Below are 18151 nucleotides of genomic sequence, written 5' to 3'. Positions count from 1 at the left end.
ATGACCACAGGCACCACTGTGGTCTTCACCTTCCAGGCCTTCTCCAGTTCCTCTCTGAGGCCCTGGCATTTCTCCAGTTTCTCATGCTCCTTTTTCCTGATGTTGTGGTCACTTGGTATTGCTACATCCACCACAACGGCTTTCCTCTGTTCTTTATCCACCACCAATGATCCAGGTGTGTGGCATTGAGTCATAGGCTTTCTTGTAATCAATCCAAGCGGTTATAGGCATATATATATATGTGTGTGTGTGTGTGTGTGTGTGTGTGTGTGTGTGTGTATATATATATATATATATATATATATATATATATATATATATATATATATATATATATATATATATATATATATATATACATNGATTACAATAGGCCTTCGCAGCGCTTAGCTGCTCGGGCCTAAATATGTATAAATAAAGCAAAAGAGACTTTCAAATACCTGAATATGAAGATGAAGAGCATTAACAGCATGCAGAATGTGGCTACATTGTCCATGGTCTTCATGAGCACCACCAGTTGCCTCCTCAGAGCAGGAAGGAAGCGCACCAGCTTCAAAACTCTCAGCAGGCGAAAGGTACGCAGCACTGATAGGCCTCCCTCGGCCTCACCCACAATCTCCCACACACTGAAATACACAGTTCACACTAGGATACATATCTACCACTGACAAACACAGATTCAAAAAACAATCTCTTCATTCAGGGGAAAAAGAGTAAATTATTTTCTGTGACATGTAATAACTGGGGGCTGCACAGTGGCGCAGTTGGTAGAGCTGCTGCCTTGCAGCAAGAAGGTTCTGGGTTTGATTCCCAGCCCCGGTCTTTCTGCATGGAGTTTGCATGTTCTCCCTGTGCATGCATGGGTTTTCTCCAGGTACTCCGGTTTCCTCCCACAGTCCAAAAACAGTGAGTGTGTGCATGGTTGTTTGTCCTGTGTGTCTCTGTGTTGCCCTGTGACAGACTGGCGACCTGTCCAGGGTGACCCCGCCTCTCGCTCGGAACGTTAGCTGGAGATAGGCACCAGCACCCCTCCCGATCCCACCAAGGGACAAGGGTGTAAAGAAAATGGATGGATATAATAACTGAAAAACTGAATTTATGGTTACTATCAGTTGCTATCTACAGATAGCGAATTATGGTCAAAAAGGTTGATTTTTGGTTGAGGTCAACAATTGATGGTGGATCAACCATCAAACAATTATCCAATTCTAGCAAAGTAACCAGTGTTGAATAGATGTCATTGAATCAATGTTGTTTTGTGGTCGAATTCTAATGATTGAAAAGCCAATGTTGAATCAATTTATGCTGTTTGTTGCGCCCTACTCCTCCTCCTTTGGGTGAGAGTATTTAATTATTGAGCGGGGGTTAATTATGTTTTAAATTAAGCATTTGAGTTCAGGGGGTTGTGAATCCTTCCTGTAAATTTTGTTACTAATCTGTAAAACCTGCTAATCAATGATTCAGTCTTTTGATTCTTAAATAAAATGTATTATCAATGCCATGTCATTTTTTTAAGTTTGTGTACACACATTTTTGGAAATATATTATGTAATGTAACATCATTTTGAATGACATAATACCCATCATCTGCCAAAATTGTGTAGATCACCAGTGAAGAAACTTTTAATGGTATGTTATGATGTAGACCTACATGAATCAATGTTGATTGCTTAACTTTGATTCAATATAAAATCAACACAAATGTGTATACCTCCACATTCAGATGATGGTTGAATCAAAATTGATGTATCAGTTATGGTTGAAATCCTAACATTGATTCAACATGTACGTGACTGACCACTTTCAATATTGTTTCAATGTCAGGCTTCAATATGGATTCGATGTTTCTGCCTAACATTGTTTCAATGTTGATTCAGTCATTTCTCTTTAAAGAAAATGACAGCAGCGTGAAAAAACCCAGTAAACAGGTAAAGGCTTCAAACACATTCATAATTCATCTTCTTGTACTACATAATGGATTGAACACAGGCCCTCTGGAGCATGTGTTCAGCCATTTGGCTTAGCCACCTCAGTCAGAATCCCTGTACCAGCAGCTGTGAAGCTGTGAAGTTATGATAAAAATGATTTTCCAATAACATGACAAAGTTTTAATGTTAAACCTTTCATTTCACTGCCAATGCACAACCAAATATTTCCTCCTACCTGATTATGACAATGATGCTGTCAAAGCTATTGTAAGGGTTCTTGATGTAGCCAAAGAGTCCGAGAGCCAGCATCTTAAGAAGCATCTCCAGGCTGAAGAGGCTAGTGAACACCATGTTGCTGATCTCCAAAATATCTGTCAGCTCCTGTGGCTTATGTGAGGAACATGGGGAGAAGCAAAAATGAAGAAATAAACAGGAAAAGACCGTTAGTGTCTGAGACAGGTGCTCATCAAGGTTTCTCAGAAAGTCTTATTTAAAAGGCTTATTATGGGCTACATATGCATGGACAAATTTCTGGATAGAAATATTGTACATTTCAAGCTTCTGGTTACTACAATCTAGCTTTTTGAGTGTCATACAAGGTAAGTCAGGGTTTCCCCCAGTGTATTATAGGCCTGGCGGCCCGCCATCCTTTACTCCAAGCTAACCATTTCTTGTTTACGTTTTCTGGAAAATAATAATAAAAAAAAATAAAATCCGGATAGCAAGCGTCTCTGTTGCTCTGAACGCTTCACTGGCGGAGCAGATTTATTCCTAAAAGATATGTTTATAGAAGATAGGTTTATAGTTTCTGCACTTAAACCCGGACCAATCACACCGCTGGCGCCTCTGCGTGTTGCCTTGTGCGCTGCAGTAGCTGGATTAAGTTTACCTCAGTGCGGATCACGCGCGCCTCCTTTCACTCAAACTGGGCACAGGCTGACCTGTATGGATATTTACATCAACCACCTGTGAGGAATTATGATTCTTTCCAGAGTTTTTGATCAAAGTAGGACTTTAAACCACTCTGGTTAGCTCCGTTTGCGCAGCTCTACATGAACTGCAGGAATAACTTGTAGTCGCGCTTTCAGAGGTGGGTTGAGCGAGTGGTGAGAATGATTTATATTTGTGAACAAAGAATTTTGTGCGGCTTTTCCATCTCAACACGTCCAGTGCCTGGCTCTGCCTGCACTGATAAAGTTTATCTGTGTGTTCCTCGGTTGGCCGGTGTATTAGTTAACGAACTAGCACTAGGAGCTTTCGTGCTCTCCTGTCTGTAACGCATCACGCTGATTTTATTTTTAGTAATATTTTTCCGGTTACAAAATGCATCAGACCGTATCAAATGCTTTATCCACTTAGTCAGACAGTTATCTCTGCGCAGAGATCTGAGAAACTCGTCCCATAAACTCGACCAACCAGAATAGTTTCTGTGACGCTTATTAAAAACTCAACAGACACAAAATGAAAGAGCTACTAAAGCCACATTAGCAGCATTGAATTAAATCTCCCGTTTGTTGCACATCTCTGCATAGTGCAGTAGATTACCTCATCATGCAGGGCCGGTCCAAGGTTGTATGAGGCCTTGAGCAGAATTTGATTTAGGGTCCCTCTTTTGTTGCTAAAGAGTTTGGTTTGGTTCACACAACACTTCTAACAGATGTGTTGGATTTAATCTGAGAGAAGGGGAGTAGTTTAATTGGCCTGCTTAAAAAGCAATAAGTTATAATCGCAGTTTACTAATTTGTATTTGTAAATTCAAAGATTAAACTCACAGCATCAGATTGTTGCTATGGTAACAAAACAATCTAACTATAAATAATCTTCTTTGAAGTTTTACAAAGTAAACTTGCCAGCTCCTTAAAATCTTACATTTAAATGTTGACAATTTAAAATCTTTTAATTTGTGTAATTTCAATCAAATTGAAAATTGATTTGTAAATTGAATCAAATTTAGCAGCATTGATCATCTCAATAAACAAGTGTTACATTCATGTATCTGTGGTCTGTGTTAAAATATTAGCATTTATGGGGCCCCTGAAGCCCTGGGGGCCCGATGGAACCGCTGACTTAATTTGGATTAAACAGAAGTGCAAATAATTGACATTGATTTTAATTGTATATTTTGATTTGTTGTTTTTAAGACTAGTTGTGAGTTTAAGTAGTGTTTCACTGGCGATGTTTTCCCGTAACATATAATTACCGAGTGATATTTTTAAATTTCCTGTCACCTTAACATCTTTTAATACAAAACCACGGTGGACCACCAGTGGACCGCCAGTGGACTGCCTCAGCACCCTGACCACCGGGCTTAGCAAGTTTTCTGGGGGAAACCATGTAAGTGGTAGGTTTCCAGACTTGTTTTTTGTGCATATTGGCTGTTTGATTAGAGAATGACATGGAAAAAACAAAGTTTTCATTTCATTCCAAATAAGATAGAATAGCTTATTAATCTACCACTGTTACGTCTCAAAGTGTACAGTGCCAATGTAATGCAACTCTATTTTGAGTTTCTTTTCATTCCCCAAAGAGGGTGAGTTGAGGAAAAAACAGATTGTCAACATTCAAAAAGGTAATTTTGTGATTACAAATCAAACAAAGGTCTCGCTCATTTTGTGCCATTAAATGAGAGAGCCATCAAACCCACAAGGACAGCGCCGGTTTCTAACCAGAGCTGTTCCTATTCTTTTTGAATGGAATAATTTCTCTCTTCTGATCCCTCGCCCTGGTGTTTGGAACAAAGACATCGTCCAGATTCTCCAAAGGAGGAGGATGTGGAAGTTGTATGTCCTGACCACAACAAATGCTTGTCTTTGCAGTGCCAGGTAGATTGGATCTAGGCAGGGGTGCCGTATAGGGGTGGAAAGTTAGGACAATTCCAAGGGCCCCTGGCCGACAGTCCCCCCCCCCCCCAAATAAAAAAAAAAAAAATAGGGCCCTGTTAATAACAAAATTAATCTTTTCATGTTTTTAAAACATTTTTTAGTAGTAAAATTAAATGTTGCCACTCCCAGACCAAAAAGCACACATCCATATTAACCCTGAACACCCTCCTGGATCTGCATGAAATGGTTTGTTCCTGCTTAGTGCGTGAAGGTGACGGTGTTAAGCAGCAGTTGGTAGAAGACAAGAATGACTGTGGTAGTTACTATGCTGCCAAGAAAAATAATAGTTGGATTTTCAAAAAAAATTTAAAAATAGAGAGATAGACAGAGAAAAAGACAAGAGTAACCCAACGTGTTGAGTAACCCATTTGTAAACCAGTTCTTCTCCAAGAGAGGTGGGTACACTGTGTGAGATTATCAACCATTTAGCATAGTTAGCTTATTTATAGACTACTGTTTGCCTCCATTTAATTTAATGAATAAAGGAACAAATTTACCAACAAATTAATATATTTAACTTGCGCCTGTACCTTTTATCACGCTTAACAACAGATACGTCAGTCAGCAGCAGCTCCAACCACCATACCAGTATACACCCCCTTCCTGTATGGAAAGTTGTTTCTGCGCCATTAGCACATTTGGCAGTGAGTAAATGAGGTTGATTAACAACACTAAGACCCTCCTGGTTCTGATTGGTTGTTTTTGGCTGGAACGTTACATTACTTTAGCTAGCAATAGTAGCTCAGGGAGGAGGTGGAGAAAATTGATCTTTTCACTGATTAACTGTTTCATAGCAAACTGTCACAACATGGTGACAGCTTTAACAAATATGGAAAAACTTATTTTAATTGAAGTTATATACTGCAGCTTGATCAAAATGCAACAACATAGCAGTTTTTAGAAGTCTGGATTGCTTTATGTATATTTTGCAAGTTGCCTATGACTGTTGCTGGTGGGGAGAGACATTTCAATAAACTAAAACTAATAAAAAATTTAGGCAACCTATTTGCATACTGTATGCAGACTGTTGGATGTAAAATTCACTAGCAATGAATATTGTGCTAGTATCAGTATTGGACCAAAGAAAAAAAGGCAGTTGCAAGCCTTTAAAATTGTGACACTTTTGATGGGTCAGATAGACTCAAGAAATTGTAACAGCAGGTATGCAGGAGGGGCTCAATTTCATGTTTTGTCATAGGGCCCAAGATTCCAGGCGGCGCCTCTGGATCTAGGCCTCAGTATAATTGAGGAACTCCGATCTGAGATTGCTTCACTCCAGAGGTAGATGGAGGACATGTCCATTAGTAACAAGTTTGGTTTGGAAAGGTTTGCTGCCCCTGAAGATATTCGTTTTTTTTTACAAGGTAAGATGAGCAATAAAGTGAATTACTGGTGTGAATTGTCAGTCAGTTGCTATGGCAAAGAGTGTAGCCGATGCAGAGAAAAAGTAGATTAAAAATACATACATCTCAGGTTTCATTTTGTTAGCAGAATTGTTCGATGGTGGCAGAGTGGCAATGGATGGCAAGTAAAAGAATATTGTTTTTGCCCTCCACTAACAATTTTACCAGCTTAACTTCACTGTCAACACAATATTGAAGTAGTGCTACTGAGAAACTTACACAACTTGTCGGATTTTTTTAGCCATTATTTTTGAAATCACAGTGGTTCGCTATTGTCTTTGCTGAACTGAAAATTCTTCTACTCTAATAATCAAACGCATAAGTGTGTAGTGCATAGAGCCCATACTATGGGAAACTAACAGGAAAACACAAAGCTGGAAGGTCGGTAGAAAGAGGGGTAAAATACATATCTCTGAAGCAGGAGACTTCAGAGATATGTATATGGCTGTGGTTGAATGTAACTATGCTAGTGTCACTGTGAAATGGCTGTAAATGAAGCTAACTCATGTATATATATATTTTTTAAACCTTTTTTTTACTTTCAATAACAGCAAACATACAATAACTTATTTGCAAATACAAGGGATTTTAAAAGGAAAATAACAATCAACTCTAATGGATATCGGATGAATTACATTGTTACAGTCCTATACTTTAGGACTGTGTTGCACTGCTGCAGTTATTGAGAACTTGAGGAATCCAGTAAAACAATGACATACAGTCAGACATGTCTCATAAAGAATAACTAACAATTATAAGAGAAAATCAATTTGTCCACATGACTGTTATGTAATTGAATTTGATTGTTTTCTCTCTGATTTTAGAACTTATGTGGTCAAAATCGGAAAATGTCTACATTACCTGTTCAAGTACACGTAAGAAGGGCAAGGCTAGGTAGTGATGATGTGTGCCTCATCACTGATGGTGCTGTGTCACATGCACCGATTGAAGCAGGCAGTTGGTCAATGAATGTGTGTGACATTTAGTCTTTTTAATCAGCCCTACACTGTAAAAAATAAAATGTAGATTTTAGGGTAAAACGCCGGCAGCTGGAGTTGCCAAAATTCCACCGTAAAACAAATAAATTATTTTACCCGTAATTGTTTTTTCGGTTGAATTTCGGTAACCCCGGCTGCCTGCATTTTATCGTAAAACAAAAAAGAAACTGATTTCACCTGTATGTCCTAATGGAGTCTAATTTCTTAACCCACATGCAGAACACCAGGCGGAGAACAGAAATCAGTTGCATAAGTTTATTGTAAACACAAAATAATGATCAACAATCTGGGGAAAGTCTGCAATCTGGATCACCGGAGCACTGGAATGTAAAAAAAGAGAGATGGTGAGTTCAGGGGTCGTAGAAAACGGCAGTGTCAGAATAAACGGACTGGTCTTACTTGGGTGGAGGTAGGTTTTGTCCGGGCGGAAGAATCACTGTGGTTACCGGGGTTTGGTTCAGGTGGAGGGTTGCTGCTTCACTGACGAAGAGGCTGTGGTGGAGGGCGAACAGGTAAGCTTTGGATCACAGGAGGCAAGGGGCAAGTGAGACTGCCAACAGGGTAATCCAAGGACGTTTGGTTTACTGCGGAGGTGTCAGTGGAACTCTGGCAACCAGTGGGTCCACAGTGTCACGAGGAATAACATCAGGAAGAGGCACAAGGCAATATCACTTGAGGTCCACAACAGGAGATCACAGTGAGAAGCACAGAAGGCTGTAGTACCAAATACTGGCTAACACTCTGGATCTGAAGTGTTGTCAGCTCCCTCCTCATATACTCCTCCAGATGATCTTATTAATTGCAGCTGTGTAGGAATCCAGGGACCACCGGCAATGCCCTCAGGAGGGAACAGCCTCTTGGCACCCTCTGATGGTGAAAGAGGGGGAAAGCAGCAAAAAGGAACCATTCCAACAACCCAGGTTCCCAACACCGTAAATTGTTTTTACGGAGGAATTTCGCCAGCCCCAGTTGCCGGCGTATTACCATAAATTCTATGTTGTTTTTTTTTTGTTTTTGTTTTTTTTACATTGTGGGGTTGCCAGAATTCCACCATAAAAACAAAATTACAGGTAAAAATGTTTTTTGTTTTACGGTGAAACGCTGGCAGCTGGGGTTGCCGAAATTCCACCGTAAAAAACAATTACGGATAAAATATGTTTTCTGTTTTACAGTAAAACACTGGCAGCTGGGGTTGCCAGAATTCCACCATAAAATTACAGTAAAATACTGGCTGTCAGTATTTTACCATATTTTATAAAATACGGTAAAGTTCTGTCAACCAAAGCTTCCAGTATTTTAGAGTATTTTCTAAAATAGGTACATTTCTGTCAACTACTTTTATTTCCTAAAATACAGTAAGATACCGGCAGCTTTGGTCTTCCCTTAGTAAAATTGGCCATATCCTTTTGGTAAAATAAAGATGCTGACGGTAGTGAAAAATCAAACTCTCATAATGATGGCGGCGTCGGTTGTAGGAGTTTGCCCTGCAATCGGTGGATTGCCAGTTTGATACCTGGTCTTCCTTTGAGATTTCAGTTTGATATATCAAAGTCATTATACAATTAATTATTAAAAAACAAACCAAAGTATCACACCAGTGTCCTAATCTATGTACTTTTGCAGTCTAGTTTATGGTTTTACATCATAGATATAAAGATCAGCAATAGGTGCTGTGGTGGTGCAGGGGCGAAGCACAACCCCTTTATTGGGGCCTTATTCCTCGTGCCAGTGGTTGCAGGTTCGATTCCTGGCCTGGCAACATTTGCTGCATGTCTTCCCCCTCTCTCATAACCCTCTTTCCTGTCAAACTACTTTCAAATAAAGGACACAAGAGCCAAAACCTTTAATTAAAAAAAACATCAGCAAAATGTGGCATTTTGACTGATTAATTCTGTTAATTTTAAGGTAATTAGCTGCAGGCAATACAATGTTTTTTTAATGATTTTTTTTACAATATATTTCTCTGTTTTCTACATTTCAAAATCACTTGCAATATATGTTTATGGAGTTATTGTAATTCCATGTATTTTCTACAGTAATTAAGTGCTTTTTATATCACAGTCAGCAACTGTAACTATTTTACCATTTTTTTGCCGTAAATTTACGGACTTATTTTACAGTGTTGACTGACGGTGATTCCATGTATTTTGTACGGTAATAAAATGTTTGGATTTTACAGTGATAAACTGTTGTAGATGTGCAGTGAAAATGCGAATGGTGAGGTAGAAAGTACCATGCCACAATGGTAGGGGGCAGTGTAACAGTGCTCGGAGGTCGCGTTAGACTTTTTTGTTATCCATCATCTTGACCGACATTAAAAAAAAAATTGGTCATGTTCTATTTTTACCCATCAAATTATAATCACATTAATATAGGCTATTGAGCTGCATTTTTATGCGGCTTAGTTAATATTTGTTGTGGTGTTGCTATATCGAAATAGTGGAATAAGCAGGCATCAGACATAGCTCAGCTTCAGTTCTCTCTTTACTCTCTTGCGTTCTCTTCTTTTTTTACATACAGCATATTTTGTCACATACATAGTCAAAGCTCCCCCTGCTGTCCTTTTCATGAAATAACAGGACATAACAATATTCACCTAGTTGAATCATGAATCCAGATCCCATCACACATAATGCAGATAAACGCATCTAACTTTTTCTCGAAATGGCAAAAACCACTGACTGTGGCCCAAATAACTTATAATAAATTAAATTAAACGACGTCAATTAAATTACCAGCATTTCACCTGCTGGGGTCTGAATGCGCAATTTGCCAGGCACAGCCTGGCAAATTCCTCCTGATCTGCCTTTGCAGAGCTGCGCTGGTTCATCAGTCAGAAGGATCTGTCTGATCCAAACCGATCAATTGAACTCTGCGAGTTTTTACCCTGTGCAGTCCGGGCAAGCACTTTAACAATGATTTTTTTCCCCGCGTAGTTTCGCTTCTCCGAAACAGACATAAGTTACGACTGCCGCGCTCCTCCAGAAGGCCGCTCTCCTTATGGGTGCGGGAGGGTAACGTCTTCCTGTTTAGACTATAAACCAGTGGTTCTTAACCTTTTTTGAGGTACCGAATCCACCAGTTTCGAATGCGCATTCACTGAACCCTTCCGTAGTGTTAAATAAAATATGATTCCCCCCGCCACCCCCCACCCCACAAATTCAAGACATAGTCTTGACATGATCACTAAGCCTTCTTAAAAGGTAGAGTCTCTGAGAACAGTTCTTCAAAATATAATCAGTGTTTTCAGCAAAGCTGAGCTGACTGTCTAGGAACGACCGATTTTGCCACAGTTTCAACAGGTTGGCCATCGAGAGAAACTGGAACCACTTTAAGGTCTTGTTTAGATCATTTAATNATCTTTTAATACAAAAACACAGTGGACCGCCGGTGGACCGCCTCGGAACCCCGACCACCGGGCTTAGCAAGTTGTCTTGGGGGGAAGGCTTGATCATGGTACAACTGTGTTAGATTAGCAATAAAATTTCAAAACCAATACATTACAGGGTTTCCCGAAGTGTATTATAAAGCAGGCTAGGCATTGCTTGTTTTTGTTTTTATAAACAATAAAAATTATTTTTAAAATTACTTCTTTTTTTTAACATAATCCCACTGCAAGTGTCTCTGCTGTGCTGATCATCTCACTGGTTGAGCAGAATGGTTCCTGATAGATGCATTGAACAGGACAGGAAGCCTGGACGATCTTGCTCCTTTTTTAAACTCTGTAGTTGTGGGTTTAAGTATTGTCCAGGAACATATAAATGACCTAGTAATATTTTTTACATTTAATGTTTTTGTATTAACATTTTTTTAACACAAAAACACAATGAACCTCCTGGTGGACCGCCTCAGCGCCCCAACCACCAGGCTTAACAAGTTTTCTGGGGGAAACCCTATGCTGGCTTTTACAAATACTTAAGTATTAAAAGTAAAAGTACTTGCTGAGTGCATTACCTAATCTGTAATACGATATCATTAAGTGTACCTATCGTATTTAATTTTAATACATCAGAAATTTCCCATTTTAATAAACAATGCCACAGATACAGCATGTTTTTATTGTGTTTACTCTCTGTAACATAGATTAGACTTAGATATGTGATTCTCTGCTCATAATTTCAGGGATGGAAACATCTACTCTCCTGTCCAAACATAGCATGAACTTCACTATTTTTGCCACTAGTGGCATTTATTTTGAAAGAAATCCAACAGAAAGGGGATGGAAAGGAGGTGGGTGGGGGAGGACATGCAACCAAGGAGCCACGTAGCAGAGTTGTAGTCTAGACCACCGAACCAGAGACCAAATCAAGACCAAGACCAGCACCCCGCGCTACATGACACAATAAAATTAAGTGCACCTATCAAAATTGCTTCTCAAATTGATCTGAAAGATTCACATTCCCATAAAACCACCTCGATATTAAATACTTAGAGCTGAAATAAATTTCAACAGTATCAATAAAAACTCTTCATTCTGTTTTGCTTTCATCTCTTTGCTACAATCCACAGAGGTCTCCTGCCATCCCTAAAAAGATAACGCCCTGGGTGGTTGCCCATATTGCCCATGTCAGAAACCACAACTGTCTGCACCATTAAACATAGCAATTAACTGTAAACAACACTATGAACACTGTCCAACGGCGCAACAAGAAGACGGAGCACCATGACTGTTCTCATCCTCCCTCCCACTGCATGTTTGCCACCATGACAGGAGACAAAATCAATCAATGAGCATGCTCTGTGTTCATACGTTCAACTTTTACTTATTCGGCAATTAAATAAATGTGTGTGTGTGTATATATATATATATATATATATATATATATATATATATCCATCCAGAAGAATCGGATCGTTCCTGAATGTCATATCACTATATTGCACTTTGGTCACAGCGTTGTCCCATATATGCGACACCTCAGTCAACACCTCCACACAATAATTCAGCGCATGAGTGACAACTTTTTTCATCGCAGATGCAACATATGTGTCTCTGTAGAGCTAGCTTTGATAACATCATGTCCACAGATCTTACCTTTCTTTAAACTTTCGTTCGAAGTGACGCTAAAAGTTGGAAGAAGTTTCCACCGTCTGTGAAAGCGAAGCGCTGCTTATTTTACATGTCGCCATATCTTATGATTTATGCAGCGTTATTATATTACTGACGATTACACAGACATCTTCTCCTGCCCAGAGAAAACCACTGCACATTTCTTGGAGCTCTGCGTGCGAGCAAAGGGGGAGGCGATGGGTGGCAATAGACACACATAAGGCACGTTATTGACCCTATTCCTGGGGGCTTACTGGGGAAACGCTTATGGGTGTTACTTCCGGCGGCTAGCGGAAGTAGCATTATTTCATTGTAATTTGTAGGGTTTTTTGCTAAAATATATTCATGACAGAAGTTACATCTCTCTTCGGTTATAATACAATATTTAGTAAAATTTGTTTACGGACACCCCGTCTGCTATCAGAGAGCTGCTCAGTACAGATTATCATCATTGTGAGTTTAATCACAGGTAGCAACAGGAACAAGATCGTTAAGTTTTGTAACGGAATGATTGTGAATTAGCAGCGCTGCTAACAGCTCGTTTCTCTGAAGAACTGACAGTAAAAAAGAAAAAACAGAGAAGGTCTGAGATCTGTCATAGAGCTGAGTTTTGCCGACAGTATGAAACACCAGAACGACAACAATATTAGCTTGGTGTGATGTGAATTTTATTTTTCGTTTAATATTTAAAAGTAATAAAGTTCATGATCTGAGTATTTATCTTTATGATTGGGCCTGGAAATTTTATTTATAAGACAAAATAAAATATCTGGATTTATTTAATCCATCAGAACCAGAACTTTGAGGTTCTCCGTTGCTGAGTGTCGCTGCAAATTAGCAGAGAAATAACCGCAAATGCTCCGCTCCATATCTTGCACAACAGCTGAATCTCCCAACTGGACTAGAACCGAACCGAATCACACATTAACCTATTATTGAGAGCAACTTGCCACAGGAAAGTGTCGTAAGATGCCCTTGTGGAGCTCGGGTAACTGTTGTGCTGTTCGTGGCTGTACTCTAATAAACAGACCACATTAAGTTTGTGGCTGTAGCAAGTTCAAGATAACCTACATCTGCATCCGAAGCAACCGAGTGAGTGAAGTAGCTATGCTCGTGCGGGTAGCTACATATTCTAGTGCGACTTGAAGAAATGCGGCCATTTCTTCAAGTTGTCATCCCTCCCGGCAACAGAGCTTTGGAACTTACGTCACTGTGTGTGACGTTTACGTCTCGCGGAGTTGCTCGTCACCATCTTTGTTGGCCACAGACCAAAATAAACTAGTCAGAACACCAGTGTTTTCATTGTGTTACCGACTGCAGTGAAGTTGTTTTCAAGTTGGATACTGGATATCCCGTGCTCCACGGAGTAAGGGGCGTTCAGCTCGAGGTTGAAACACGTCTACTGCCTGCTGCTTTTGGGTCCACCACCACACCACATCATGACAAACCAGATGGGCTCCTGAAAGAGCCCATCTTTAAACATTTAATGTGTAATGAAACAATAAAGGTGACAAGTACATTTTATGAAATAGATCACACTTTAAGTAAATATTTGTTGTATTTAACATATTTCAGGTAAGTGAACATGTAATGAAATAGATCCTGTCCTAGAATTTTATGTAATTAAACATTACGGGTAACAAATGTGATGATCATCTGAGGTAATACATTTTATGAACATTTAAAAAAAAAAATTTTTTAAATATAATTTTGGTTAAAAAATAAAAAAGGGGTCAAAATGGAATAAAAATACAGTACAGACCAAAAGTTTGGACATACCTTTTCATTCAAAGAGTTTTCTTCATTGTCATGACTGTGAAAATTGTAAATTCACACTGAAGGCATCAAAACTATGAATTAACACATGTGGAATTATATACTTAACAAAAATGTGTGAAACAACTGAAAATATGTCTTATTTTCTAGGTTCTTCAAAGTAGCCACCTTTTGCTTTGATTACTGCTTCGCACACTCTTGGCATTCTCTTGATGAGCTTCAAGAGGTAGTCACCTGAAATGGTCTTCCAACAGTCTTGAAGGAGTTCCCAGAGATGCTTAGCACTTATTGGCCCTTTTGCCTTCACTCTGCGGTCCAGCTCACCCCAAACCATCTCGATTGGGTTCAGGTCCAGTGACTGTGGAGGCCAGGTCATCTGGCGCAGCACCCCGTCACTCTCCTTCTTTGTCAAATAGCCCTTACACAGCCTGGAGGTGTGTTTGGGGTCACTGTCCTGTTGAAAAATAAATGATGGTCCAACTAAACGCAAACCGGATGGAATAGCATGGCGCTGCAAGATGGTGTGGTAGCCATGCTGGTTCAGTATGCCTCCAATTTTGAATAAATCTCCAACAGTGTCACCAGCAAAGCACCCCCACACCATCACACCTCCTCCTCCATGCTTCACGGTGGGAACCTGGCATGTAGAGTCCATTCGTTCATGTTTTCTGCATCGCACAAAGACACGGTGGTTGGAACCAAAGATCACAAATTTGGACTCATCAGACCAAAGCACAGATTTCCATTGGTCTAATGTCCATTCCTTGTGTTCTTTAGCCCAAACAAGTCTCTTCTGCTTGTTGCCTTTCCTTAGCAGTGGTTTCCTACCAGCTATTCTACCATGAAGGCCTGATTCACAGTCTCCTCTTAACAGTTGTTGCAGAGATGTGTCTCTGTGTGGCATTGACCTGGTCTCTAATCTGAGCTGCTGTTAACCTGCGATTTCTGAGGCTGGTGACTCGGATGAACTTATCCTCCGCAGCAGAGGTGACTCCTGGTATTCCTTTCCTGGTGCGGTCCTCATGTGAGCCAGTTTCTTTGTAGCGCTTGATGGTTTTTGCGACTGCACTTGGGAACACTTTCAAAGTTTTCCCAATTTTTCTGACTGACTGACCTTCATTTCTTAAAGTAATGATGGCCACTCATTTTTCTTTACTTAGCTGCTTTTGTCTTGCCATCATACAAATTTTGACAAGGCACACCTGTGAAGTGAAAACCATTTCAGGTGGCTACCTCTTGAAGCTCATCAAGAGAAAACAGTAATCACAGCAAAAGGTTGCTACTTTGACAAAACTAGAATATAAGGCGTATTTTCAGTTGTTTTACACTTTTTTGTTTGGTACATATCCACATGTGTTAATTAATAGTTTTGATGCCTTCAGTGTGAATCTACAATTTTCATAGTCATGAAAATGAAGAAAACTCTTTGAATGAAAAGGTGTGTCCAAACTTTTGGTCTGTACCGTATGCCCAATCTATAGTTTAGTAGAATAATTTCTCACAGATTTTGAGTTAATAGGTCAGATGACCTAGAAGCTATTGAAAAAAAAAATTCTGACTACAGAAATAGCTAAAAAATATAAAAAGTGTTAAAATGTAATAAAGATGAGTGTGTCTCATCTATACAGTCTAGTAGAACAATTCACATAGATTTTGAGTTAATGGGGCACACGATTTGGAAGTTACTGAAGAAAACATTTAATAAAATTATTTAAAATATTAAATATGACTTAAAATTTTAATAGAGGATAGTGTGTCTCGTGTAGTAGAATGAATTACCACTTTTTTGTATCAGTCACAAGACAAGGCATTTATTTACAGGAGTGTTTGGCTTGGAAATTGACGGTCCATATGTGAAGCTCCGAGCCCTTGAGGAGAGAACATCTGGCTGAAATTAGCATTCATAAATAGGATCAACCTTGAGCTAAACGTCCCTCTCTCTGCGGAGCGCAAATACCCAATGTATTTCATAAAATGTACTTGTAACCTTTATTGTTTAATTACACATTAAATGTTTAAAGATGGGCTCTTTCATCTGGTTTGTCATGATGTGGTGTGGCGGTGGACCCAAAAGCAGCAGGCAGTAGACGTGTGTCAACCTTGAGCTGAACGCCCCTTACTCCGCGGAGCACGGGATATCCAGTATCCAACTTGAAAATAACTTCACTGCGGTCGGTAACACAAAGAAAACACCGGTGTTCTGACTAGTTTGTTTTGTTCTGTGGCCAACAAAGATGGCGCCGAGCGACTACGCGAGACGTAAACGTCACACGCAGTGACGTAGGTTCCAAAGCTCTGTTGCTTGGATTTTATGGCGCCACTTCAAGTCCCTGAACTTTACATTTTAACGGAAAAACAGGGCAATGCGACTTGGATGTAACAAGTAACGCATCAGTTTTGTAGGAATGTAGTGAAAGTATAGATACTTACTGTAAAATGTAGTGGAGTAAAAGTAGAAAGTATCCATTATTAAATCTACTTAAGTAAAGTACGGATACATGAAAATTGTACTTAAGTACAGTTACTTCCCACCAGTGCTAGCGACGTTCCTGCAGGCAACGTTACAACGCGGTGAGTCTGTCCATTAAACCAGGCTGTTCCAATGCGGGGTGAGCAGGAATCACAAAAATGATCGCAGCGCCTTTATTTCTTACCCGATTTCTATAAACATGGCTTAAATTAAAGCTGAGGAAATTGCTGATGTTTGTAAGTATTCTCCCAGTTTGGTTTCTATCAAGATGCAAGAGAGGACTAAGCAAATTCCTCAATCCTATTTGATGATTATGTTCAAACAAATGAGGCAATAAGTCCCGTTTTTGTCATTTGTTAAAGGTTTAAAAATTACAGCAGCTGCACAGTGCCACAGCAATGGGATTTAAGCTGATAAATGGGTGAAACAACTTTAAACCATTTATATTCTGCTTCTCCTCGCTTTCTGTGTCGGCACGCAGACTCGTTGATATGACAACCAACACAACATTGAAGCACTTTGAATTGCCTTGTTACTGAAAATGTGCTATATAAATAAAATTATCTTACCTTACCTTACTTTAACATCTTCGTTAACCCACAGAGCAGAGAGTAATATATGACCAGAATGTCCTGCACTGTGGCTAATTTCCTGCTTTTGGAACAGTCTCTAGGTAGGTTGCATTCAGACAGGTTTTCTACCGTTCCAAGAACTAGGTTTTCAGGCGGATCAGAGTTTGATTTTTCAGTCCGTTTTGGAATTCAAATTTGCATTCAGACCTCCCCAAAAACTTGGAATTCCTAGACAAACGGATTAGAGTCTGATTCAGGACTCTAATTCTGGGTTGGTCTGAATATACCCTTAAAGACAACTCCTCCCGCTATGATTCAGCTAATTAAAGGTATGATTACATGTCAGCCGTTAATCTAAAAGAACTATATCTGACAAAGGTCTGCCGATCGATCATAATCGGCCGATTTTCGTGAAAAAGTGTATGATCGGTGATCGCCAATCACTGTCTCTTGTCGCCGATCACCAAAACCGATCATATTTATCTCACTTCGCAGCCTGCCTGTGCAGCTCATCTCCTCTTTCCTTCACACTGCGCAGGCGCACAGCAACAAATCCTGTTCGTGTGGAACTATAACACTCAGAGTGAATGGGGACGTTTGCGTGTTGCGGCAGATTACCTCGGGGTGAAGCACGTCAAAATGCACCAACACAACAAATCTAATATGGCATTTAAAAAATAAGCTCTTGACAGAGTTTGGCTACATCGAGGCTCACTCACTGCAGGAAAAAAAAGACATCTGAAGTTGCCAGAAAGCAGGTAAACCAGCGCACAACTTCCAACTAATTTAAGTTTCGAGCTGGTGGTGTAAGCTTGGTTCTGCTCTCACTCTTGGATCGCTGCTACGCGCTACTGGTAGTAATGTTTCACAGACATTAGCCACCCAGCAGTGAACTCTCACACCGAACGTCTGCTTAAGGCTGCAGCATGTGACTTAAAAAAAGATTTCAGATATATAAAACTTTTACTGTCCTAGCATAAGACAGATAATCTCTGAAAAATAAAAAAATCGATTTCCTCTGCCTCTTCCTTGTGTTCTGCAGAATTACTCAGCTCAGTCAGAAACAACCAGT

The 18151-nt window shown here is 39.7% G+C and overlaps 1 protein-coding gene across 1 annotated transcript; it reads right to left on the bottom strand.

Moving 5' to 3' along the window:
* Positions 1-400: 400 nt before the first annotated feature.
* On the bottom strand, positions 401-2343 carry LOC106942414 (voltage-dependent T-type calcium channel subunit alpha-1I-like). Its single transcript, XM_015025684.1, has 2 exons — positions 2164-2343; positions 401-626 (listed from the first exon to the last, which is right to left on the bottom strand). Exons 1-2 carry the CDS (start codon positions 2277-2279, stop codon positions 401-403), a joined length of 342 nt encoding a protein of 113 aa, XP_014881170.1. The 5' UTR covers positions 2280-2343.
* Positions 2344-18151: the final 15808 nt, after the last annotated feature.

Source organism: Poecilia latipinna, unplaced genomic scaffold (assembly GCF_001443285.1).
Source record: "Poecilia latipinna isolate Pla-1442-1.1 unplaced genomic scaffold, P_latipinna-1.0 Scaffold4257, whole genome shotgun sequence".
NCBI classification, from domain to species: domain Eukaryota; kingdom Metazoa; phylum Chordata; class Actinopteri; order Cyprinodontiformes; family Poeciliidae; genus Poecilia; species Poecilia latipinna.
This window is presented reverse-complemented; position numbering and strand designations above follow the sequence as displayed.

What these genes read in the sequence shown, in the direction of transcription:
- LOC106942414 (XM_015025684.1), bottom strand. Translation starts at nt 2,279, where the DNA reads ATGGTGTTCACTAGCCTCTTCAGCCTGGAGATGCTTCTTAAGATGCTG. An exon ending in AGCATCATTGTCATAATCAG is followed by an intron (nt 627 to 2,163) that starts GTAGGAGGAAAT and finishes TGTGTATTTCAG; the next exon opens with TGTGTGGGAGATTGTGGGTG.